General features: G+C 61.0%; 3 protein-coding genes across 6 annotated transcripts; 1 reads left to right on the top strand and 2 right to left on the bottom strand.

The window, feature by feature from the left end:
• Positions 1–969: 969 nt before the first annotated feature.
• LOC106049230 (SLAM family member 8-like) lies at positions 970–4,023 on the bottom strand. The gene is made up of 4 exons (XM_066986099.1): positions 3,827–4,023; positions 2,057–2,374; positions 1,720–1,980; positions 970–1,518 (listed from the first exon to the last, which is right to left on the bottom strand). Exons 1-4 carry the CDS (start codon positions 3,873–3,875, stop codon positions 1,430–1,432), a joined length of 717 nt encoding a protein of 238 aa, XP_066842200.1. The 5' UTR covers positions 3,876–4,023; the 3' UTR covers positions 970–1,429.
• A 513-nt stretch (positions 4,024–4,536) lies between these two features.
• Positions 4,537–10,662, bottom strand: LOC106049205 (natural killer cell receptor 2B4). Of its 4 annotated transcripts, XM_066986096.1 has the most exons (10): positions 10,428–10,627; positions 8,809–8,923; positions 8,284–8,592; positions 7,948–8,211; positions 7,543–7,653; positions 7,073–7,206; positions 6,891–6,956; positions 6,714–6,779; positions 6,463–6,522; positions 4,537–6,233 (listed from the first exon to the last, which is right to left on the bottom strand). In XM_066986096.1, exons 2-10 carry the CDS (start codon positions 8,834–8,836, stop codon positions 6,156–6,158), a joined length of 1,116 nt encoding a protein of 371 aa, XP_066842197.1. In that variant the 5' UTR covers positions 8,837–8,923; positions 10,428–10,627; the 3' UTR covers positions 4,537–6,155. The 4 variants fall into 4 exon arrangements, with proteins under 4 accessions (XP_066842197.1, XP_066842195.1, XP_066842198.1 ...); XM_066986094.1 differs by lacking the exon at positions 8,809–8,923 and having other exon boundaries at positions 4,538–6,233; positions 10,428–10,662; XM_066986097.1 differs by lacking the exon at positions 10,428–10,627 and having other exon boundaries at positions 4,538–6,233; positions 8,809–9,056.
• Positions 10,663–10,998: 336 nt separating this feature from the next.
• On the top strand, positions 10,999–13,165 carry LOC136788117 (SLAM family member 9-like). The gene is made up of 4 exons (XM_066986098.1): positions 10,999–11,458; positions 12,068–12,376; positions 12,448–12,711; positions 12,917–13,165. Exons 1-4 carry the CDS (start codon positions 11,125–11,127, stop codon positions 13,114–13,116), a joined length of 1,107 nt encoding a protein of 368 aa, XP_066842199.1. The 5' UTR covers positions 10,999–11,124; the 3' UTR covers positions 13,117–13,165.
• Positions 13,166–20,959: the final 7,794 nt, after the last annotated feature.

Genomic DNA, 20,959 nt, shown 5'->3' with positions numbered 1-20,959 from the left:
CCCAGCTGCCCCAGCAGAAATCCCACCAAGAGCCGGTGCTCAGGAAGGGTCTCTCCCATTGATGTGCTCTTCAGTGTTCTCGCACCGGCTTGGTCGCGTGGGCAGGGCGTTGGGACAGTCCCCAAGGGGGACCGTGGTTCTGTCAGGGTTTGAACACCCCCAACCACCAAGAGAAATCATTCAGACAGCACGAATCGCCATCCAGGAAGGATGAAGGGGCGAGGATAGGACAAATGGTGATGGGAGCTCACAGAAAAACTCCCTTTACCTGGAAAGGAGGATCCTACATGCTGCTGGTTTCCCCATCAGAAACCAGGCAGCTCGGGCTGAAGTCTCCTGGCTGGAAAGGTGAGCGAGGCACCAGCTAATGCTTTGGAGGGGGCTTTCTGTCGAAACCCACATTGGTACTGAAATCTCACGCTGCCACACACGAGGAATTACCCTGGGCCTCTTATTAAACCCGGGAGCTGGAACAACTCGTGCTTGTTCCTGATTCTCAAATGAGCCACTGAGGTCCATGCCACCCCTTTGGTGAATCTGGCCCTAGGAGCCTTTATTTAGTGATGGATCTGGGAAGTTTGCTCTTGGGTTGTAGGGAGAAGAGAGCCCAATTCTTCATTTTCTCCATCTGATTTGCTGGAGTTGACAGGAGCTGCAGCACCCCAGGCAGCTGTGGCCCTGTGCGATGTCCCTGTCCCCCCTTGCAGGCTCAGGGATGTCACCGTCACTCACAAGGCACGTCCCCCTGCCCCGTGCACCCCCAGCTGCTCCCGCAGGGGACAGCTGTAGAAGGGCTCCTCTCTCCAGCGAGGGCAGTGGGGACAAACACAGCTCCCCTATCACCCCTGGTCCCCAGGCACCCACTGCCACCGACACCAAACCCCAGCCCAGAGGAAAGGGGGAGCAGGAGGAGGGGGCACCAAGCCAGGAGGAATGAAGCACATGCACCCAAAAACATGAGGACTGACGTGGAAAGGAAATAATTTACTGCGTGCATACAACATAATTCCAATATTGAGCCTTTCTGGGCTGAGAAAAGTCAACCTTAACTGTCTCATGGTCATGCCCCGGTGCTCCACGACTGGATGTGGGGCTGCACTGGCCGTATCCTGCACTTTCCCTGAAAGTGCCACGTGCTGTGTACCGTCCATCATGACCACATCACACACCAGTCCCCTAACGGCATTGCCCCCCCAGTGGCTGGCAGACACCAGGTGAGAGCCGAGGATGCCCACTGCCATGGGGAACCTGCAGGAAAGGCTCAGCTCAGGTCTCAGAGCTAGGGCTGAGAGCATTTTTGAGCTGCTAGATGTCCATTTGGTGATTTGCGTCGTTGGGGTTCTCGCAGTGCCATTGCAAGAGACTTGCCATCTGGGGGCTTCATCCAGGTTCTAGCCCCACAGCGGACAACATCAGCCACAGCGTGTCATTAAGGCAGAGCAAAGAAGAGGAGGAGGAGGTGACCCAGCAACATCAGCATGCTGGTCTTGGTGGCGGTGGTGACAGCAGAGGACTCAGCTGGAGGCAGAGGGAAAACCAAGACATGAGACCAGCCCGAGCGGGACCACTGCAGGGCTGGAGCATGCAGCCCCACGGTCCCCTTCCCCGGGGGGGTCCTGCCACCCCCAGCCCATGGGAAAAGAGCCCTGACCCCTGGGACACCCGGGGACCACCTCCCACCCATCCCACCCAGGTTCTGCCACCTGGTACAGCCGGTACCTGTCCAAGAGCAGGGGTGCCTGCGGGTCAGCTGGGCGCTGCTGGAGGACACGGGGTTGCTGGCTCTGCAGGTGTAGGTTTCCAGCGAGGGGTTGAAGGAGAGGGGCAGCGTGCTGTTAGAGCCCGTTGTCATGACCCTGCTGGGGGGCATCCACTCATAGGTCACATCTTCCATCTGCACCGAGCACTCCAGGGTGACTTCACAGTGCTCCGGGTTGTCCCCGTTCACTATGGCACGCACGGTAGGTTTGGGGACCGCATCTGCAAGAGGCACTGGGATGTCACAGCCCGCCCTGTCCCCAGCAGGGTGCCAGGACCACCGCCCCCCCAGGCTCACCATACACCTTCAGGTAGATGCTGCCGGTGTGCTCCTTGCCCACCTCATCCTCCAGGTACACCCAGTAGATGTTGCTGTCATTTTTCTGCAAGCTGCTGATCTTCAGCGTATTGTTGGAGAAGAGCTGCAGGCGACCCTTGAAAGGGCCATTGGGGTACCGGACCTCCTTCCCGTTCTCGTGGATGGCGACCTTCAGGGAGCTGCCGCAGCGCCAGTGGCTTTGGTGGTAGGTGGTCTTCTGGCTGTTCGGCGGGGGGCTGAGGTACACCACCCCTCCCACGACCCCTACTGCCTGTGGCGAGGCCACCTGCACCCTTGCTGTGGGGAGAGCAGAGAGTTGTGCTACCAGACATGGCTCGGAGGGGACGGGGGCAGCCCCTTGCCTCAGCCACCTTTGTAGCCCCCGGGGCTGTGAGGCATCGGAAAAGGCTGCCCAGGGAAGCGGCTGGGTCACCATTCCTGGACATATCTGGTGTGGTGCTCAGGGACGTGGTCTCATGGCAGACCTGGCAGCGCTAGGGTAATGGTTGGACCTGGTGGCCACGGTGCTCTTTGCCCTGGGAGGTGGTGGAGTCACCACCCCTGGGCGTGTTCAAGGAAAGGTTGGACGCGGTGCTTGGGGACATGGTTTAGTGGGTGACATTGGTGGTAGGGGGGTGGTTGGACCAGGTGATCTTGGAGGGCTTTTCCAACCTTAATGATTTTGTGATTCTTTTCCAACATAAACGTTTCTATGCAGTGCCCCATGGTGGGAACATCCCTGAGGCTCATCGGCCTGACTCCTGCCTCCACAGAGGGTGGAGTCACGGCATATATCCAAGAGTGCTGTCCACATACTTGAGCATCAACTGTCTTGGGGCCATGCCCACAGCCCCGGGAGCTTCTTCCAGGGCCTGACCACAGTGAAGTCTTCCCTAATAGCCAGTCTGGCTGCCCCCAGCCCCATTTCCTCACATCCTGTCGCCAGGGAGAAGAGACCAGGGCCTGCGTCGGTGCTGCCCTCATGAGGAAGCTGCAGGCCACCGTGAGGCCTCCCCTCATCCTGCTCCTCTCAGGGCTACGCAAACCTCACACATCGCGCCCTCTGGTCCTTCCCACTCTCCCGTTGTCCTCCTTTGGGCCCATTCTGATATTTTCACGTCCTTCGTATGGTGCCGAGCCCAGAACTACACAAGGAGCTTGGGGCGAGGCCGTGCTGATGCCGATGACTGCAGGACAGCCATTTCTTCCACACCCCAGGGTTCGGGACAGCCATTTTGGCTGGCTCCTGGGCTGGCTGACCATCAGCCCCAAGCCCCCCGTCCTCCCCTGCAGGGCCACGCTCCAGTTGCCTGCCCCCGTGTCCGTACACATCCGTGCCTTCCCTTTTCTCAACCCTGGGAGCATCTTGTGAGGCACGGCTTCATGCCGAGCTCTGCCGCTGACATTTTTGCTTCCACTTTTGCTTCTACTTTCCGCCCCCCTTCATAGCTCGCTCGGCAGCCCCTTGCCCCCCAGCTTGGTGGGACACCGGGGTGCCCCATGGGGAGCAAGACGGACACTGGGGTGTCCCCACAGGTCACAGCTTAGGGATGGGAATTGCTGGGGAAAACAGTGAGGATGGGGAAGGCTCATGTAGGATGGGCAATCCACGGGCACCCCCCCAGTGCCCACCACCACCACCACCGCCGCTGCCATCCCCAGCACCATCCGCCCCCCGCCCGGCATCACAGCCCACCCAGCACCCTTGCCCTGGAGAACCCCCACCGCCCCCCCCCACCCCAATGTTACCTTGCACAATAGAGATGAAGAGGAGCCCCGCTGCAAGCCCCACCGCCATCTTCACCGCATTTTGGCGCGCAAAATTCTCGCTGAAACTCACATGGCCGAGTGTCTCAGACACCCCCAGTGCAGAAGCCCCCCAAACCCCCAGCTCCCCGGTCAAGGAAGTATGTTAGGGCGAAGAATAAAGACCGCACCCTTTCTTCCTCTTTCGGGTCCTCCAGCCTTGCCTGGGAGAGCCAGAGGGCGGCAGTCAAGCTGAGGCGGGGGAGGTTCAGGCTAGACATCAGAAAGAGGTGAGGTCGAGAGGGTGTTTGCACACTGGAAGAGGCTCCCCATTCAAAGTAATCACTGCACCAAGCCTGTCTGAACTTAAGAAGCATTTGGACTGTGCACTTAGTCACACGGTCTAAAATTTTGGGTAGACCTGTGCGGTGCCAGGAGCTGGAATGGATGATCCTTACGGGTCCCTTCCAACTCGGGATATTCTATGATTCTATGATTCTTTTGGGGGCAAAGGGCAGTGAAGTCCTGTGCTGGGGGCAACCAAACACTGGCACCTTCCCACCTGTGAAGGAAGGGCGATAGCAGCACCCACTGAGACCCGACCCAGTTTAATTTCAGCCCCCCACAGTTCACACCCATCCGTGAGAAGATGCGATGCCAGCAAGAGGTGTTCCTATGAACGTGCCAGCGCACACATTGCTGCAGCCAGACGGGCAGTGCTGTCCCCGTCCCCGGGCACAGCAGGGCTGCGCATCACCGGCTCAACGCACACCAGTGGGAACTGGCAGAAGTGGGGATCAAACTGTGCTGTCACCGTGCAAGCTGCAGCCTGGGTGCTGCAAGTCACCCCCCACGTGCAAAGCATGGCCATTAGGGGAAAATTACCATGATGGAGCATGGCTTGGGCTGATGGGTGCAGCTCAGAACTGGCACCCTCAGCTGATTCTGCTCATTAGGAGCACGGGGACCCTGCCTTTGGGGCCAGTCCCTTCTGCAAAAGGAGATGCATCTCCTACATCAGCCCCTGCTGATGGGCAGCAGCCTCAGCCCCTTCCACGTGCCTGAAGTTTCTGCCCCGGCTTCTCCATCAATGCCCACGCTGCTGTGTGTGTGGGTTGCAGCTCCCAGCCCCAACAACACAGCCAGGCACAGCCCAGACTTACCTCCCGTGGCCGAAGAGAGAGTGGGTTGGGATTTATGCCATTGGAAGGGTTATTATTCACCAAAAAGAAATAAGAAAAGTCTCCTTATGTTTGTTTGCATTTGCATTCACCTGCATTTAGCGTGAGAAGTATTCCGCTCACACCTGCATGCCTTGAAGTGCAGAAGACAGGGCGCGGGCTGGCACCGATCGGCGGCAGCGGCACGGCAGTGCCTGAGCCCCGACGGGCAGCGCCTGCCCCCCAGGTTTCCTTGCTGTGACAGCCAGCTCCCCCCCAGCACCCCCCCAGCACAGCTCCCCATTAACGATCCCCATTAGTGCTCCTTTCACAGAGAGCAGACACAAAGATATTTTGATGCAGGGAATCAGACGAGAGGGGAGCAGGCAGCACCATCAGGAGAAAGCTTCCATCAAAGTGGCGCATTTAATTTTAATTCCAAATAAAATCCCTTGATCTTGCCTTTGGTGAGATGTTTGAAGCCAGAGCCCCTCTTCCTCCTCCCCTCCCTTCTCCCAGAGCGACTCGTGCCATAGGATAACTTCAGTGGGAAGGGACATGGGGGCATTGCTGGACACAGGATGGCTCCGGGTGCTCGAGGCCATGCCCAGCATCATGCTCCTGCCCTGAAACCATCCCCAGGGCCACCCCAGTTCACACAGCAGAAACTTTTCCAAGTTCCTCAGCATTGGCTTCAGAGGCTCCCAATCCCAGAGCAAGGTGATCCGCCCCCCCCTCCTTCCCCCTCCAAGTTACATTTCAGGCTATAAATAGTCAATTAAGCTAATTAAACCAGCCCCACAATTGCCTCTTGCAGTTCGGCTTCTATTCACACTTAAAAATGAATTCACAAGGTGTATTGGATCTGTCAAAAACTAAAAAAAAAAAAAAAAAAGCTCATACACTGGCACTAACACACATCAGGCGTCCTCAGCTCCCACCGACGCACAGTCCAGATTTCAAAGCCGTCTCCTCCAAAGACAAGCTTCAACCACCCAGCCTGTCCCCCTTCCCTTGCAGCAAAGCCTCCAAGGCGCAGTTTGGGTTTGCAGTCCTTGTAAAACCCCATTTCTGGATGTTCTCGTCTTGAGCAAATCCCCAGCTCCCTGCGGGTGCTGCCCCGCGGGTGCTGGCTCCAGGAGAAGAAGAGGTCTTGCCAAAATGGCCAGGGGCTAGGAGAGGTGGTGGTCCACAGGAGACAGGGACAAGCTCCGCGGGGGGGGACTCCAGTGTTTCAAAGGCACCGTAGGCTGCAAGGAAAAGGGGGGAGTTTTAGCCCAGCAGGGACTGGTGGGTGTCGCTTCGGGTCCCCCACAATGGCATTTACAGCCCCTCACGGCGAGGGTGACGTGGGGCTTTCGTTAGTCACCGAAAAACACCCCCAAAGTCACCCAGATTCCAGCAGCAGAAGCTGCAGAGCGGAACTTGGAGAGGAGACGCGTGGGGCTCCTCTCCCCACGGGGCCGGGGCCCATTTTACCTCTGTGTAGGCAGTGCAGACCAGAGCTGGATCCAGCTTCTTCCTCCTGATGGAAGGGGACTGCAGAGCAGAGAAAGGACCCGCCGTTAGGGACAGTGGGTGGCTGCTGCCCCACCAAAGGTCCCTGAGGACATTTCAGGAGCACCGGGGGGTACCAGACCCCACCGAGCACCGATGCCTTCAGCTTGTGGGGAGGATTTGGGTTTCTCTGCCATTGCAAATGGGCTGGAGTCACAGCAGGGAAAGCTCACCTTCTTGGTAGCTTGAATAGTGGAGTAGATGGTGCAGGTTTGGGGCTCCTGAAAGGTTCTGGGCCCCTGCCAGGGCAAAACAGTGAAAACGTGAGATGAAAAGCAAGTTATGGGCAAAAGGGGCAGCCCTCTGCCCAGGGGACCACCCAGGTTCCCTCCCCTGGGTTGGAGCCCCACCTGTGCTTTGGTGGAGACCACGGCGTAGATAGTGTTTCCTACTGCATTGGCCTCCCTGTTCCTGTTCTGCAGGAGAAAGCAGCCCCAGGCTGGTTAAAGGACGCAGCCCAGGGTGACAGACACTTCCAAACCGATGCTCCCCACGTGGGGAGGGGGCTCCCAGGGACGCCCCCAACACTCACAAGGTCTTGGCCAGCTTGGACTTTGCCCACTTCCTCATAGACAGTCAGCGATGGCTCGACGTGTTCTGGGGGAGCTTGAAGGGTCAGAGCGAGGGATGAGCGGTTGCAGCCCCCATGCTGGGGGGATTCATCCCCTGGGAAGCACTCGAGTAAAGCAAAGCAGAGGGAGAAAGGCATCCCTCGGCAGTCTGGAGGTTTTGTTCCTCCTCTGAATAGAGCTAACATTGACCACAACCCAAATAGTCCCCAGGACCCCATGGGGTGAAGGCTCCAGTGCTGCCACTGGGTTTGGGCACGGCGCTGGGACAGGACTCAGCCCGTCCCCAAGGAGCACCCTGCAGAGCCAGGGGCTTGGTGGCCGCTCCCACGTCAGCCCAGGAGGGACGGGTGGCCGAGGGCCAGCACCGAGAGCGTTAGCAGGAGCGCGGAAGCTGCAGAGCCAAATCCCCGCGCCAGCCCCGGGGTCAAACCTGCCGAGCTGTCCTTCCGTCGCTTCCTCCAGCACCAGCAGGCAACAAAGGCGACGATGGAGACAGCCAGCACCAGCGGCACGGCCACTGCCCACCCCAGGATGGAAGACACTGAGAAGAATGAGGGCAGAAGGGAGACGTGGGACAGAGCCTGGACGTTTCTGAAGCACCGTCCCCATCAGTGCCACAGCTCAGCACCTGCCCAGGAAACCTCAGCCCCGATGTACATCTCCCGCGCCCAGCAGTCACCGTTCCACTCCCAGCAGGGGAAGCTGGGCACATTTTAGCCCAGCAGCAGCATGACACCCTCTGGAGTTTCACTGGGGAGTTGAAGGTCCCGGAGACCGGAGCAGTGCAGCTGGTGCACCCCCAAAGCCAGCTTTGTTGGAGCCGAGGGCAAATTACCTGTGGGCGAAGGGAAGCAGACCGTCTTGGTGTCGATGCTGGCCATGCTCCAGCTGGCCGGGTTGCTCGCGTTACAGACGTAGGTCCTGGGCTCGGAGTCCCCATGCACCGGCAGCACGTTCCCGTGCCCCAGGGGAGCCCCATCGTGGGACCAGCTGTAGGAGACGTTGGCAGCACCGGGCACGGAGCAGAGCAGCGAGATGTTGCACCGGCCCTGCTCCTGCTGCAGCACGCGCACCTCCAGGTTTGGCCGGCCGACGGTCTCTGTGAGGACAGGGGGGTGAGAGGGGCTGGGGGAGGTGGGGGGGGGACAGAGTGGGGGGGGCAGCCACTCACCCCACACTGACACGCAGAACCGCTGATGAGGAATGAAGCCAGATTCAGTATCAAACTCTGCAGAGTAGTTGCCGCTGTCTGCCTGGGTGACCGGGCTGATGCTCAGGGAGAGGGTCGCCGGGAGGAAGGTGGCTCTCCCAGAAAAAGGACCCTTTAAAACTTGGATTTTATCCTTTGAAGCCCTCACGATGACCAGCTGGGTTCCTGAAGCCAGTGCCACTCTCCATTCCAACGCTTCCCACGCTGGTGGCGGTTCCTTGGGCAGCAGCCGCAGCTCTCCTCCGGCAGGCACAGCCCTGTCCTCGCACCCTGCAGTCCCAAAGAGGAGGCACAGGGTGAGCACGGGGGGTGTCCTGGGGCATCAGAAAACACTAGGGAGGGGGCTTGCCTGCTGGAGCCCCCTGTGCTGATGCCCCTGTACCCTCTTGGCACCAGTGCTCAGCGCAGCAGGACCAGGTCCCTGGGTGTCCCCAGCTCCTGCAGCACCCCGGGCTGGCCGTGTGTCTGTCTGTACCCCGTACTCACAGCTGGCAGCTGCCCGTGTTTGCATCATCTCCGTCCTGAGCAGAGGTGTTTGCAGCCCCTCCAGTAAGGCTCCAGTTGCTCGTTTGTGCCCCAGCTCCTTTCTTGCCTGCCCAGCCTGGGGAGCAGCAAGAACCTTACCCAAGGGACCCTTCCCCCCACCCCAAAGCTGGGTTTTCTCCCCTTCCTGTTCAGAGCAGCCCCGGATGTCCGGGCCTCTGGTAGAGGTGAGATAAAAAGCCCCTAAAAAAAAAAAAAAAAAAAGAAAAAAAAAAGCCAGCGGTCACCGGGCCGAGCACGCACGCAGCCGCTCAGCTTCCTCCTGCCTGCGTGCAGCTGGGGCACTGAGGCAGCCCCAAAAGGTGGGGGGCTGCTGAGGGTCCCCAGCTCGGCACGGCACAGCCGGGTGTGCTGCTGCCCCCTCGTAGCCCCCTGTACGGCACGGCCACAGGGACGAGCACCAGGTCGGGGATCACAGCTCCGCATCGATGCTCGGAGGGCGCTGACAAAGCCACCGGCTTCGCTCTCCTTGCGTGCGTGGGTGGGGGGGGCGAGACCTGACTTGAGACACCGAGCCTAAACCTCGCCTTCATTAAACTGCAGCCACCAGACCTCGGGTACAGAGGGGACACCCCCAAGACCCAGCGTTAGGAGAGGCTGGGGCATGCGAGAGCAGGAGCAGCCTCCCTGGGAGGGATAAGCACTATTTATCCCCCGTGGGCTCACACCTGAGTCTCATTGCGCTGGGCGCCCACCGCTCCAGGCACCCAGGAGCCTTCAAGCAACGGGGACTGCCGCTCGCTGCAGCTTTGCAACCACACTGTGCTGCAAGAAAAGCACAAAAGGCACCGTGACGCCCTCGGCCAGGCTGTGCCTTGCCCAGCCACTGCGGTCCCAGCGAGCGGGGGAAGAAACAATGCGAAGTGCAGCCTGCAGAGGTGTGAACGCAGGGGCCGAGCTGGTGCAGCACGCCAAGGTTAACCACACCGGTTAGCAAGGGAGGTTTTGCAGCTCAACCGAGCCCCAGGTTGCTGCAGGTTTTGTTGCTGCAGCTTCCAGCCAGCGGCATCCCCCCCAGGTGCGACCCCCCCGGGGCTGGTTTGGCAGAGCTGGCGTGCAAACTGGTGGGGATGGGGTGCTCGGGGAGAGGAGGCAGAAGTGGTGCCCGCCCTGGTCACACCAAAAGCAGGGAACGCGACTGGGGCTACGGAAATGTGTCCGGGGGATGCTGCAGGCACCAAACGTGCCCCCGAGTCCAGGCACTTGCAGGGGCCCTGCTCCCCACGGCACAGAAATCTCCGGTTTTAGGAAGAGCCTCAGGCACTGACAGTTCCCTGAAATTGCTGTCAAAAGTGCTGACCTCACTCAGCAGAGAAATCCGGCCTGCAAAAGGGAATTGGCGCAGCGCAACGGCCAGCGATGGCCCTACATGGGCTGGGCCGGCCTGGGTGCAGAGGACAGAGGCAGAGAAAACCCCAAATACTCCCCCAGCCCCAGCCCGTCTCCTCAGGACCCCCGAGCCCGGCTGAAAACCCACGTCCCACCCGCGCATCCCCCCTGCCCTGTCTGCAGCCTCCAGCCGCCCCGCCGTGCCGTTGGCTCGCCCCGTGTCCCCTCCTCACCTTGGCCACCCGCAGGGAGCTGGGCTGCCACCCACAGCACCAGGCACAGCACCATCCACGGCGCCGGCAGAACGTCCCTGAGCTGCTCCATCTCTGGAGCGTGTGAGCAAGCTTCCTGCAGCTGGAGAAAGCCCTGGGAACCCGTGACCGGCCATCAACAACTTCCTCTCTCGCCTGCGGTTCCTCACACCCTCATGGGCGCGCGCTCCGGTGCAATATCCTCTGCGTTGCCACAGCTCGCCCCCGGCCACCCCCGCTGTCCCTGCGTCACCAGTGGGGAGGATGGGACCATCTAAGGCTCCTTTGGCCCCGGGGGGACTCGTGCTGCTGCCTCCCAAGCGAGCTCAGCTGCAGGGCGCAGCAGCTGCAAACCTCAGGGGAAACTAATTTTAATTACTTAAAGTGGGTGCTTTTGGGGTTTTGCTTTCTTTTTGCAGCTCGCCTTTGGGAGAAGAGGGTGCTCAGGGTGGCAGCGGGTGCTCACAGTGTGCAGCATGCGAGCACCCTGACGCCAGCTTGGAGACAGCCCCGAGCAGGATCTGGCCCACCAGAGAGCAGTGCCCAGCCCAGCCTGGGGGTCGGGGAGGCGCGGGACCAGGGCTGCCTCCTCCCTCACCTCCCAGCACCTTTCTCTGTGACCTAATAAAGGCACGAGGGCAGGGTTGAATTTTTTTGGACTTCTTCTCATGCACTTTCCATGTTTCGCTGCGCTTCCCACCCAGATCCGTGCAGGACCTCGGTGATGCTGCACCCACGGGCGAAGCTGGGCGATGCCCCCGCTCAGGGCTCCTCCCCTCTCCTCCCACCGCCCCACGGAGCCAGGCTGCGGGTGCAGGACCAGCCCCCAGCCCCATGCCGTACCCCACAATCTGCTGAGCCCCAGCGCTGGGGGCCGGGGCAGGATCAAACCCCACGCCTGCCCTCACGGCCACGTCACGCCTTGTTCCCGTTCCTGCGCGGCGCGGTGCGGCTGGCCATGCAGCGCGCTGCGCTTCTCCTCGTCCCTTTCCTCTTCCTCAGCCGAGCCCAAGGTAAGCTCACTGGGAAACTGCCTTTACATGCCTGCCTCAGATGGTCATTCGGCTGTGGCGTTGGTTTTGGTTCTTTTTTTTTTGTCTTTTGTGCAAACCAGCAAGAAAATGGTCCCTAGCGGAGTCCGAGATAGCCTTTTGAGTGGCTGGGGGAGAAGAACCCCAATAAAGTGATGCTGAAAGCAAAATGCACTTTTTTGAGGGCCTGAAGTTCTCCCTGCTATGCAGGGAGAATAACTTAACTCAGAGTTACTGTGAATTGTTACTATTTTTTTAGGAAAGGATGCGTATCTCTGAGAAACTGTTCCGTTTATAAGGCTTTAGTGTGCCCTGGGAGAGGGAAGCAAGCAAGAGTTAAGGCAGAGCTTCCTCTTTGTCTTTGCAAAAGGCAACTCTCTTCGTACTGGCCCTATAAAATAAACATATATTGGGAAAGAATAACCCCAAAGTGGGTGTACACATCAGTAGCTCCTTCTCACCACCCAGAGACAACTGACGATGGAGGATGTGAGAGGTGAAGGAGGAATTAGCTGGAAGCTCCTTCCCAGAACGAGGGGAACTGAGTGACACCCCCCGCGCTCATCCCATGCCTCCTCTTTGGGACCGCAGGGTGCGAGGACAGGGCTGTGCCTGCCGGAGGAGAGCTGCGGCTGCTGCCCAAGGAACTGCCGCCAGCGTGGGAAGCGTTGGAATGGAGAGTGGTACTGGATTCAGGAACCCAGCTGATCATCGTGAGGGCTTCAAAGTATAAAATCCAAGTTTTCAAGGGTCCTTTTTCTGGGAGAACCATCTTCCTCCCGGCGACCCTCTCCCTGAGCATCAGGCCGGTCACCCAGGCAGACAACGGCAACTATTCTGCAGATTTTGAGAGTCTATCTGGTTCCAATATTTCTCAGTGCTTCCGCGTGTCAGTGTGGGGTGAGTGGATGCCCCCCCCGCCTCTGCCCCCCCCCTCTCCCCCAGCCCCTCTCACCCCCCTGTCCCCACAGAGCCCGTCAGCCGGCCAAAACTGGACGCACGCGTGCTGCAGCAGGAGCAGGGCTGGTGCAACATCTCGCTGCTCTGCTCCGTGCCCGGTGCTGCCAACGTCTCCTACAGCTGGTCCCACGATGGGGCTCCCCTGGGGCACGGGAACGTGCTGTCGGTGCATGGGGACTCCGAGCCCAGGACCTACGTCTGCAATGTGAGCAACCCGGCCAGCTGGAGCACGGCCAGCATCGACACCGCGACAGTCTGCCTCCCTCCGCCTGCAGGTTTGTGGGACGTTTCCTGCACCTTTATGTCCTAACTGAGCTTTGGGACTTAAATCTGTTTGGGATGAATGAGTGGGAGATGCGGCAGCATGCGGCGGGGGGGGGGGGCTTGGCAGGATCAGTCCTGCAAGATGCTCCAAACCCAGTGGGGCTCGGTAATGCCAGGGTGGAAAATGCCTCCCTTCCCCATCTTTTGGCTCTTCAGTTGCAGGCACTTCGTGGCCCTACTGCAGAACCAAGGGGGTTCTCAGCCTCCTGGTTCTGGGCAGCCTGGTGGCCGCTGTGGTCATCACGCATGTCCTCACGCGGCAGCAGGACACGAGCCAGGCGGTGGCATCCCCGTCCCAAAGCACTGGACCCCCTGGGAAGGAACTCACAAGCAGCCCGACCCCTGTGAGTTGTTAACCCCCATGAAAACGTATGAACAAGCCAATAAACCTCTTTTTCTCCAGCATTCTGGTGTTCCTCAGTCGGTTCTCGGCCATTCCGCGGATCCCCAAACACCCTTCCTGATTTGTCAGCTGCCCTTCACCTCGGCCGTGGTGCTGGGACAGCCTTTGGGGACCTCAGGGACACGCAGCGGGGTCCTCCCCTGGCACAGGGCCAGCGTCCTGGTCCTTGTCACCTCGTGCTTCCCAAGCGAGCATCCCAAGCGTGGGGCAGGGCGGGGAGCAGCAATGCATCCCGCGGAGCCTCCCAGCCTTGCTTTAAACTCTTCCCCCCCCCCCCGGCTTTTATCTGGGCAGCTCGGCGTATCGCCCGCGCATCGCCGCAGGTTTATTCTCGCTGCCAAATCTCTTTAACTCCAGATCTGCCGCCGTCAGATAAACTGCGAGCGGGGTGCGACGGCGAAGGAGCTCCGCGTTATCTGAACGCGGCAGCAGTTCGTTGTCCCTTATCTAGCCCGGCCGAGAGATACGCTGCGAAATCGACGGCGCTGGGAGATCTTAATGAGCTTGTCCGGAGAGCGGTTTTACCCCGCTCCGCTTTGCTTCCTGCCCTGAGACTTCAGGGCTGCCCAAATTAAACCTGCGCAGCCCCGCACTGTCCCCTGCCCGGCTGCCATCGGCGATGCCAGGAGAGGGGAGAGGAGCCCCTAATCCATGTCCCCCCCTCCGCCGGCTGCATCTGCCCTGTGATCCCCTCGCCGCCGCTAATCACCTTATGGGCTTGGCGCCTAAGCTCATTGTCTCCCAGCCCTTCCCGCTGCCCGGCCAAGCGGTCAGCGCCGCGGCCCCGAGGGGAGCCCCACGCGCCCCGAGGATGCCCTGGGAGGGCCTCAGCGTCCCCGGGGACGGTGTGGATGGGTGGGAGCCGGGCAGATCCTGGGCAAAACTCCTGGAAAAACTCGGCGGCGGTAGCTCCCATCTCCCCAGGGTGGGTTTCCTGCAGCCCTGAAGCAGGCACAGAAGGGGCACGGGGTCCCCGCTCCTCCATCGCCCGAAGCGGTGGGGGATCAGCGTCAGCCCCCTCGAGGGGCGCATCCTGCCCTGCCGCAGGACCGCTCGGCCCCTTTTCTCCTTTGGGGCAGTAAAGGGGTGCCTCACACGCCCGTCGTTAATTGCTGGGTGCTCGTTAGTCGCCGCTGTGCCCTCTCGGGGCTGATTTCCCCGCGTGTGCCCGCTCCCCGCGGTGCCGTGGGACGCGGGGGCTCCCCCGGCCCCGGCCCCCCGCTCGCAGGCAGAGGAGCAAAAACTAATTAAGGCTACAAAGGAAAGGCGAGGTTGAAAACCTCCACTCCAGAGCAGGGGCTGAGCCGATTAATTAGAGCTTTTGTCTGCGGCCGGGTTCAACATGTAGGGAACAATTTACATCAAGGGGACCTTCCCTTTGCTGTAGGAGCTTTCTGCGGCTTGCCCGGGGAGCGCGAGACACGGGAGAGAGGGGGAAGAAAAAGAGAGAGGGAGGGAAAAAAAAAAAAAAAAAAAAAAAAAGGGAAGGGAATGAAAGGGAAGCATTTACCACGTTTCACAGACCACGTTGAGGAGGAAGGGAAGATGCTGCATGCTCGAAGCACCGCATTGCAGAGGAGAGGGTGTTTTTATTCAGCGCATCATCCGCGGTTTCTCGTCCCCCTTCCAGCGAAATGTGGCCCCTGAGACGTGCAGGCGCGGGGGGCTCCGGGGGGGAGCCGCTCGCGTGGCCGCACGAGGGACGGGGACGTGGGGACAAGGGGACGCGCGGCCGCTGCCGGCCCTGACCCCGGCACCCCGGCTGCGGGCAGGCGATGCTGCGGGTGGGTGCAGGATGTGGCCCGCGAGCCCTGAGCGAGGCTCGCAGGGTGCTGCTGCCGGGGGAGGCGGGGGGGGGTCCCCACGGCCCTGCCCCGCTGGGGCTGTGACCGCTTCTGGCTTTTAGCTCGCCCGCAGCCCCCTGGCTCGGGGGGCGCAGCCCGTTCCTGCAGCGCCCGACTTCCCTTTCGGTGTAAATGAAATGGGGGGAAAAACCAAGGTTTTAGGCAAAATGCTCGCCCTGCCCAGAGCGCGGCTCTGCCCGAGAGGTGGCAGCATGCGACCGCGCAGCGGGCCGGGCTGGCTCCGGGTGGGGGTCCCCCCCCCCAGGGCACCCCCCCTAGGGTGCAGCCCGCAGGTGCTGAGCCCTGGCTCCATGCATTAACCCCAAGCCGCTGGGGTGAAGCTGGGACCGGTGGAAACCCTGGCTTTGAGCGGGTCAGGGATGGCAGGAGGGTCAGGAAGGTCTGGCGTCCACGGGGAAAGGCAAATGAACGCCCAAAGCTGCTTTATGCAGCGCCTGAGCCTCTCCCAGCTCCGGGTGAGCTGTGGGGTGAGGGCAGAATTAGTGCCCCTGCTGCCAGGTGGATTTGATGGGGAACGGGCTGGGATGGGATGCTGGGGGCTGCCCGGGGCCACCTTCCCTCTCCCGGCCCCCACCAGCCCCACCGGGTTATTCATCACCCACACGGGCAGGACGGGCTCTGCCGCAGCGAAGCGGGAGCTGCCTCCTCCTCCCTGCGCACCCGGGGCAGAATCAGGCCGGGGCACACCTTAGCAGAGCTGCTTCCCCTTCCTCGGCGAAGCCCGTGCCAAGTCACCGCTTCCTTCACCCCACAAACACCCACGTCCCTCCAGCCAGCCTCGTGCAATCGCCCTCCATCAGCCCCAGGGCTTTCCTGCTGCAGCAGGGCACAGCACCGCGGACCGGGGGGTCCCCAGACACCCCCACGGAGGAGGGGACCCAGGGGCACGGCCGGGGCCGCGCTGCTCGGCTGCGTGCAAGGGGGCTGGGATGCTGGGCAGGGAGCCTGGAGCATCCCTGCTGCACCAGCACCCATCCCTAGGGATGCTGCAGGGTGTTTCTAGGAGGGGTGGGGACAGTGGGACCGGGCACAGGCACTGAGCACCATGCAGGGGACGCCACCGCACTGAGGACGGGCAGGGGGGAGCCCCTGGGTGCTGGGGGGGAGGAAGGCACCGTGTGGCCCAGGGGTTTTTCGTGGGCGCCCTCCTCGGTCCGCAGGTGATGCTGCTGGAGGCACGTCCACGTGGTGACCAAGGACTGAGCCCTGCGAGGACGAGAAATGAAGCGGCTGCCCCCAAATCCAGCGACACCTCTCCCTGCCCCTGCTCCCACCCCGCGCCCTGCAGTGCCTGGTCCCAACGCTCCCCATCCAGGGACTCCTCCGCTACCCGGTCAGCACCGGGTTCATGTTTACGGCCCCAAATTCGGTGTGAGAGAGTAACTCAGCGTCTCATAAAACCTTCCATAGTTTTTTAATAAGTGAATTATTTACTGGTGACCCTGACTAAATGCTGTGCGGCATAAATTATTGACGGGCAGATCTGTCAAAAAGTTCTCATAAATAAGTTATCCGGTGCCGTCTTAATGTTCCCAGTAAATTACTCATTCAATCTGCCGTCTAAATGCTCTCCTGGGAAAATTACTCGCGCCTGCTGATTTATGAATTAGGACTGGGCAAATAAGGACGAGCGGGAAGGAGAGCCCTGCCGGGGCACCCCGGGCTTCCACGTCGCTGTGACGTTTTGCCGCGACGTGCAGCGCCTGGCACTGCCCCATCCACCGGCCCCGCGCGGCCGCGGTGCAGGGGGTTTGTAGGGTTTGTAGGGTCTGGCTCCGGGGGTGCCACCTCCTGGGGATTTGGGGAGCATGGAGCTCATTTTCTTGCACCTATAAGGTGGCACAGATCCAGCCCTGCCCTGTGTACCAGTCCCAGCAGCTGTGTCCCCCCCCCCCACATCCCCCAGACCCACCAGCAGTGGGTTCGTGCTCCCCCCGCACCCCCCACACCCCGAGCACCCCTGCAGGGAGCCCCGGCTGGCGGCGGGCTCGTTACCTGGGCTTTATTAACACCGCGGGGCACCGCGCACTTGCTTTATGGCCGCTATCATCACCAGCCGGCAAACACGCATTTCCATCTCCCCCAGCAAGCCTAAATCCTCCCTGCCAAGGGCCAGGGCTTGCTCTCGACATCTCGAGTGTGCAGAGAGCCATATTTCTCCCAGGTCCTGCTGTCATTAAGGCAGCAGGAGCCCGGTGCAGAGGGAAAATCCCCCGGCACCGAGACCCGGCCCCTGTCCGGCACAGCTCCGCTCCCCGTCCCCTCCCCGCGTCCGTTTCTGAAGCACCTCGTTCCTCTGCCTCTTTGCCAGATCTGATGGAAATAATGCATTAAGCAGACCTCAGCCTCGTGGGGTAACGGGATGAAAAAGCGCAATCCCCAAGACAAGGCACAGGGTCCCTATGACAAGGCACAGGGTCCCCAAGACGAGGCACAGGGTCCCCAAGACGAGGCACAGGGTCCCCATGATGAGGTACGGGGTCTCCAAAATGAGGCACAGGGTCCCCAACAAGGTACAATACAAGGCACAGGGTCCCCGAGATGAGGCACAGGGTCCCCATAACAAGGCACAAGGTCCCCAAAACGAGGCACAGGGTCCCCTAACGAGGCACAGGGTCCCCAAGACGAGGCACAAGGTCCCCAAGATGAGGCACAGGGTCCCCATGACGAGGCACAGGGTCCCCATGACAAGGCACAGGGTCCCCTAAGATGAGGCACAGGGTCCCCATGATGAGGCACAGGGTCCCCATGACAAGGCACAGGGTCCCCAAGATGAGGCACAGGGTCCCCATGACGAGGCACAGGGTCCCCATGACGAGGCACAGGGTCCCCTGGCAAGGCACAGGGTCCCCATGACGAGGCACAGGGTCCCCATAACGAGGCACAGGGTCCCCATAATGAGGCACAGCCTGCGAAGCAGGCAATGAAACCCAGCCCAGAGGACAGGGAACAGGCAAGAAAATTCACACCTTTGATCTGCGAGGGCGACCTCCCACACTTTGCCCTGGGTTTGTCCCCATGGGGGGGGACGGGGACGGGGTGGACACACGGGCGCTGCCTGGGGATGCCCCTCGATCTCCGCGGCTCTCCCAGAGCATCCCAACGCTGCTCCGTCACCCGCGCGCCAGTGTTTGCTTTAATAATTGAATGCCAGTTTGGGGGACAATTATTTATTTAAAGGAAACAGCGTGTTAACAAGAACACAATCTAATCCCCCGTGACAGATGTCTGCTTTATTAGCACCTCTGTCCGAGAGCCGAGCCCGGGAGGCGAACAAACAGACACGACAAATAAAACCTCGTTAGGAGATGGAAGCACACTCCAGAAATTAGTGTGCGAAAGGGAAAAAAAAATAAAGAATAAACAGCGACGGCACCCCTTCGGTGGCATTTCCATTGGTGTTGGGGTGCTCGAGGTGAGCTGCGAGGGGTGGGGAGAGGTGAAGCTCAGAGCTGGGGCCGGACCGGCCCTGGGGCGACGATGCTGGCGGCAGTGTTTTGGCCATTTCCCTGGCATTTTGGGCAAATCCGTGGTTAGGCAGCAGCCGGCCATCCCCAGGGCTCCCAGCTCTGCTCTCGCTGGCCCTGGGGAGCCGCTGCTGCGCGGTTTGCCGATGGGGAAACCGAGGCAGCGAGCGGCAAAGCAGCTGGAACCCGAGGAAGCCCCGCTGAGATCCTTTATCCCCGTGACTTTGACCCGCTTGTGAAATTTGTTTTCCATCAGCCAAGGAGTTCAGAAGTTATTGGCAGGGAGTGGGAGCACGAGCGCATAAGCTGCGTTTCCTTAGGAAATCGAGCCTCCTGCAGCTCTTTGCAAATCACCATCCGCCGAGCAGGCAGGAGCCGGGCACGCAGCGCCCGCTGCCTCCCCTCCTGGAAGGCCGTTAATTACGGCGGAACGGAGGTCACGCTGGTGGGAGCACGGGAGTGCAGGCAAGGAGGCTGCCTCGTAATTGCTTTACAGAAATAATAATAATAAAGAGACCTAACGCGGGGCTGTGGCGCCGGGCTGGACTTCTCCAGCCTGGCCGCTTATTGAATCGGGGAGGGAAATCCACCTCCTTTCCCCGCCGAGGTGCTTTTCGGAAGCTTTCAAATTATTTTTCTGCTCCCCGTTGTTCCATCCCGGTGAGCGGAAAGTGAAATCCCATCCTCTCCATCACGCTGCGAGCGGGGCTGGCGGCACCGGCCAGGGCCCCCCAGGCATCGCAGCCCCCCAGGCACCTCCCCAGACCTCATCACAGCCACCGAAAGCCAGGGGACCCTGGGCAGCCCCGCGCCGATGTCACCCGGCACTGCGCCCATGCGGGCCAGGGCCGGCTAACGAGCGGGTTCGTTAGCCATTCCGCTCCAGCGCGCCGCTCGTAATGAGCAAAGGCGAGCGGCTGCCTCCAAATGGGTTCTGGAAGCTGCTCGGAGACATTAGGCTCTGTATAAATATCATTATGATTGTTATTATTATTGGCACAGATGGGCTTTCATGGACCGCCGCGCACCACGGGAGTTCCCGTTCTGCCTCCGGCGCTCGGCGAGTGGGAGAAAACAAATCGCTGATGCCAGCTCCGGCCCCGCGCGGGGCGCCGGGAGGTGTCGTGAGCCTGGTCCCCAGCTGCCCCCCTCCCGGCACCGCCGGGAGCTTCCTGACCGCCCCTCAGGACCCTTCCGGATGGGACCACGGGGACCTTGAAGGGTGTCCCCAAGCCACAATGGCCCACGCTTGCCGCGAGGATGGGTTCGTTCATCCCGCCCCAACTCTGGGGTCGATGGGCTTGATGCTCATCCCTCCGTGCTGCCGTGGTGGCTGGCACGTGGCGGGGGCCAGGGGGTCCTGCTCTGCTTCTTCCAGCCTTGGTTTTGGGGTGCCCCCAGCGCCGGCCCCATCGCCAGCCACCCGTGCTCCTGAGCAGCGAACGTGGCAGCGAATGTGGCAGCTCCTCTGCTCTGCTCTGCTCTCCTCCCCCCGTCAGCAAATTCCCCACCGCTCCCCCCTGACCTCCCTCCCTTTCCTTCGTGCCTGACAAACTCCCTCCTATTTATCTCCATCTCCTCCGCTCCACATTCCTCCGGGGGGGCAGGGCGGCAGCCCCCCGGTACCCTCGCCCCCCTCCAGCCCCGGGGGCAGAGCAGCGGGCTTTGGCGAGCCGAGGGCAGGATTTGGCCGCTCAGGAGGGCAGGGGACGCGACGATGCCTCGTCCCCAGCTGGAACCGGGCGCCCCCGGCGCTCAGCATCTTTTTATTGCCCGGGCGGCGGCACCAGGGGGCAGCGCGGAGCCGCCGGCAGCGGGGCCGGATCCTTCCTCGCCGAGCGGGGGGGCAAAGGGCAGGGCCGGGCCGGGGCGAAGCTGCAGCCCCCAGCCCCCTGCGAGGGACGAGGAAGAGGAGGAGGAGGAAGAGGAGGAAGAGGAGGAGGAGGAGGAAGAGCCCCCGCAGTCCGCCGTGAGCCACCTCCTGCATGGCACGGGGGGGCACCCGGCCACGCCAGCGCCCCGCGCGGAGCCCGGGCTGGGGGCGACAGCTCCGGCAAAAACTAAAAATCAGAGCGAAGGCTAGAAAGCCCTGCTAGAAATCCCCACTGGAGCCAAGCGCTTGGCCTCTCCGCTCGCGGGCGGCCTCAGCTCCCTGCCCGTCGCCCCGCGCTCCTCCACCCTTGGCAAAGCTGCAGCCGCCGGCGGGCGCAGGAGATGCCTGCTGACTCAGGCAGGCAGCCGGCGCTGGTTCCCATTTGCAATGTTTTCTCTAAAACCCTCAGGGCTAGAAATTCTATTTAAAAAAAAAAAAAAGAAAGAAAGAAAGAAAGAAACCCAACAACAACAGCCAAGAAAAAAAAAAAATAAAAACCCGACCATGAAAGCTGAAGCTTCTGCCTCTACCGAGGGCTTAGCCCGCTCCGCTCGACTTGGAAAGCTTCCCTTCCCCGGAGCCTGTAGGCAA

Source organism: Anser cygnoides, chromosome 33 (assembly GCF_040182565.1).
Source record: "Anser cygnoides isolate HZ-2024a breed goose chromosome 33, Taihu_goose_T2T_genome, whole genome shotgun sequence".
NCBI classification, from domain to species: Eukaryota; Metazoa; Chordata; class Aves; order Anseriformes; family Anatidae; genus Anser; species Anser cygnoides.
This window is presented reverse-complemented; position numbering and strand designations above follow the sequence as displayed.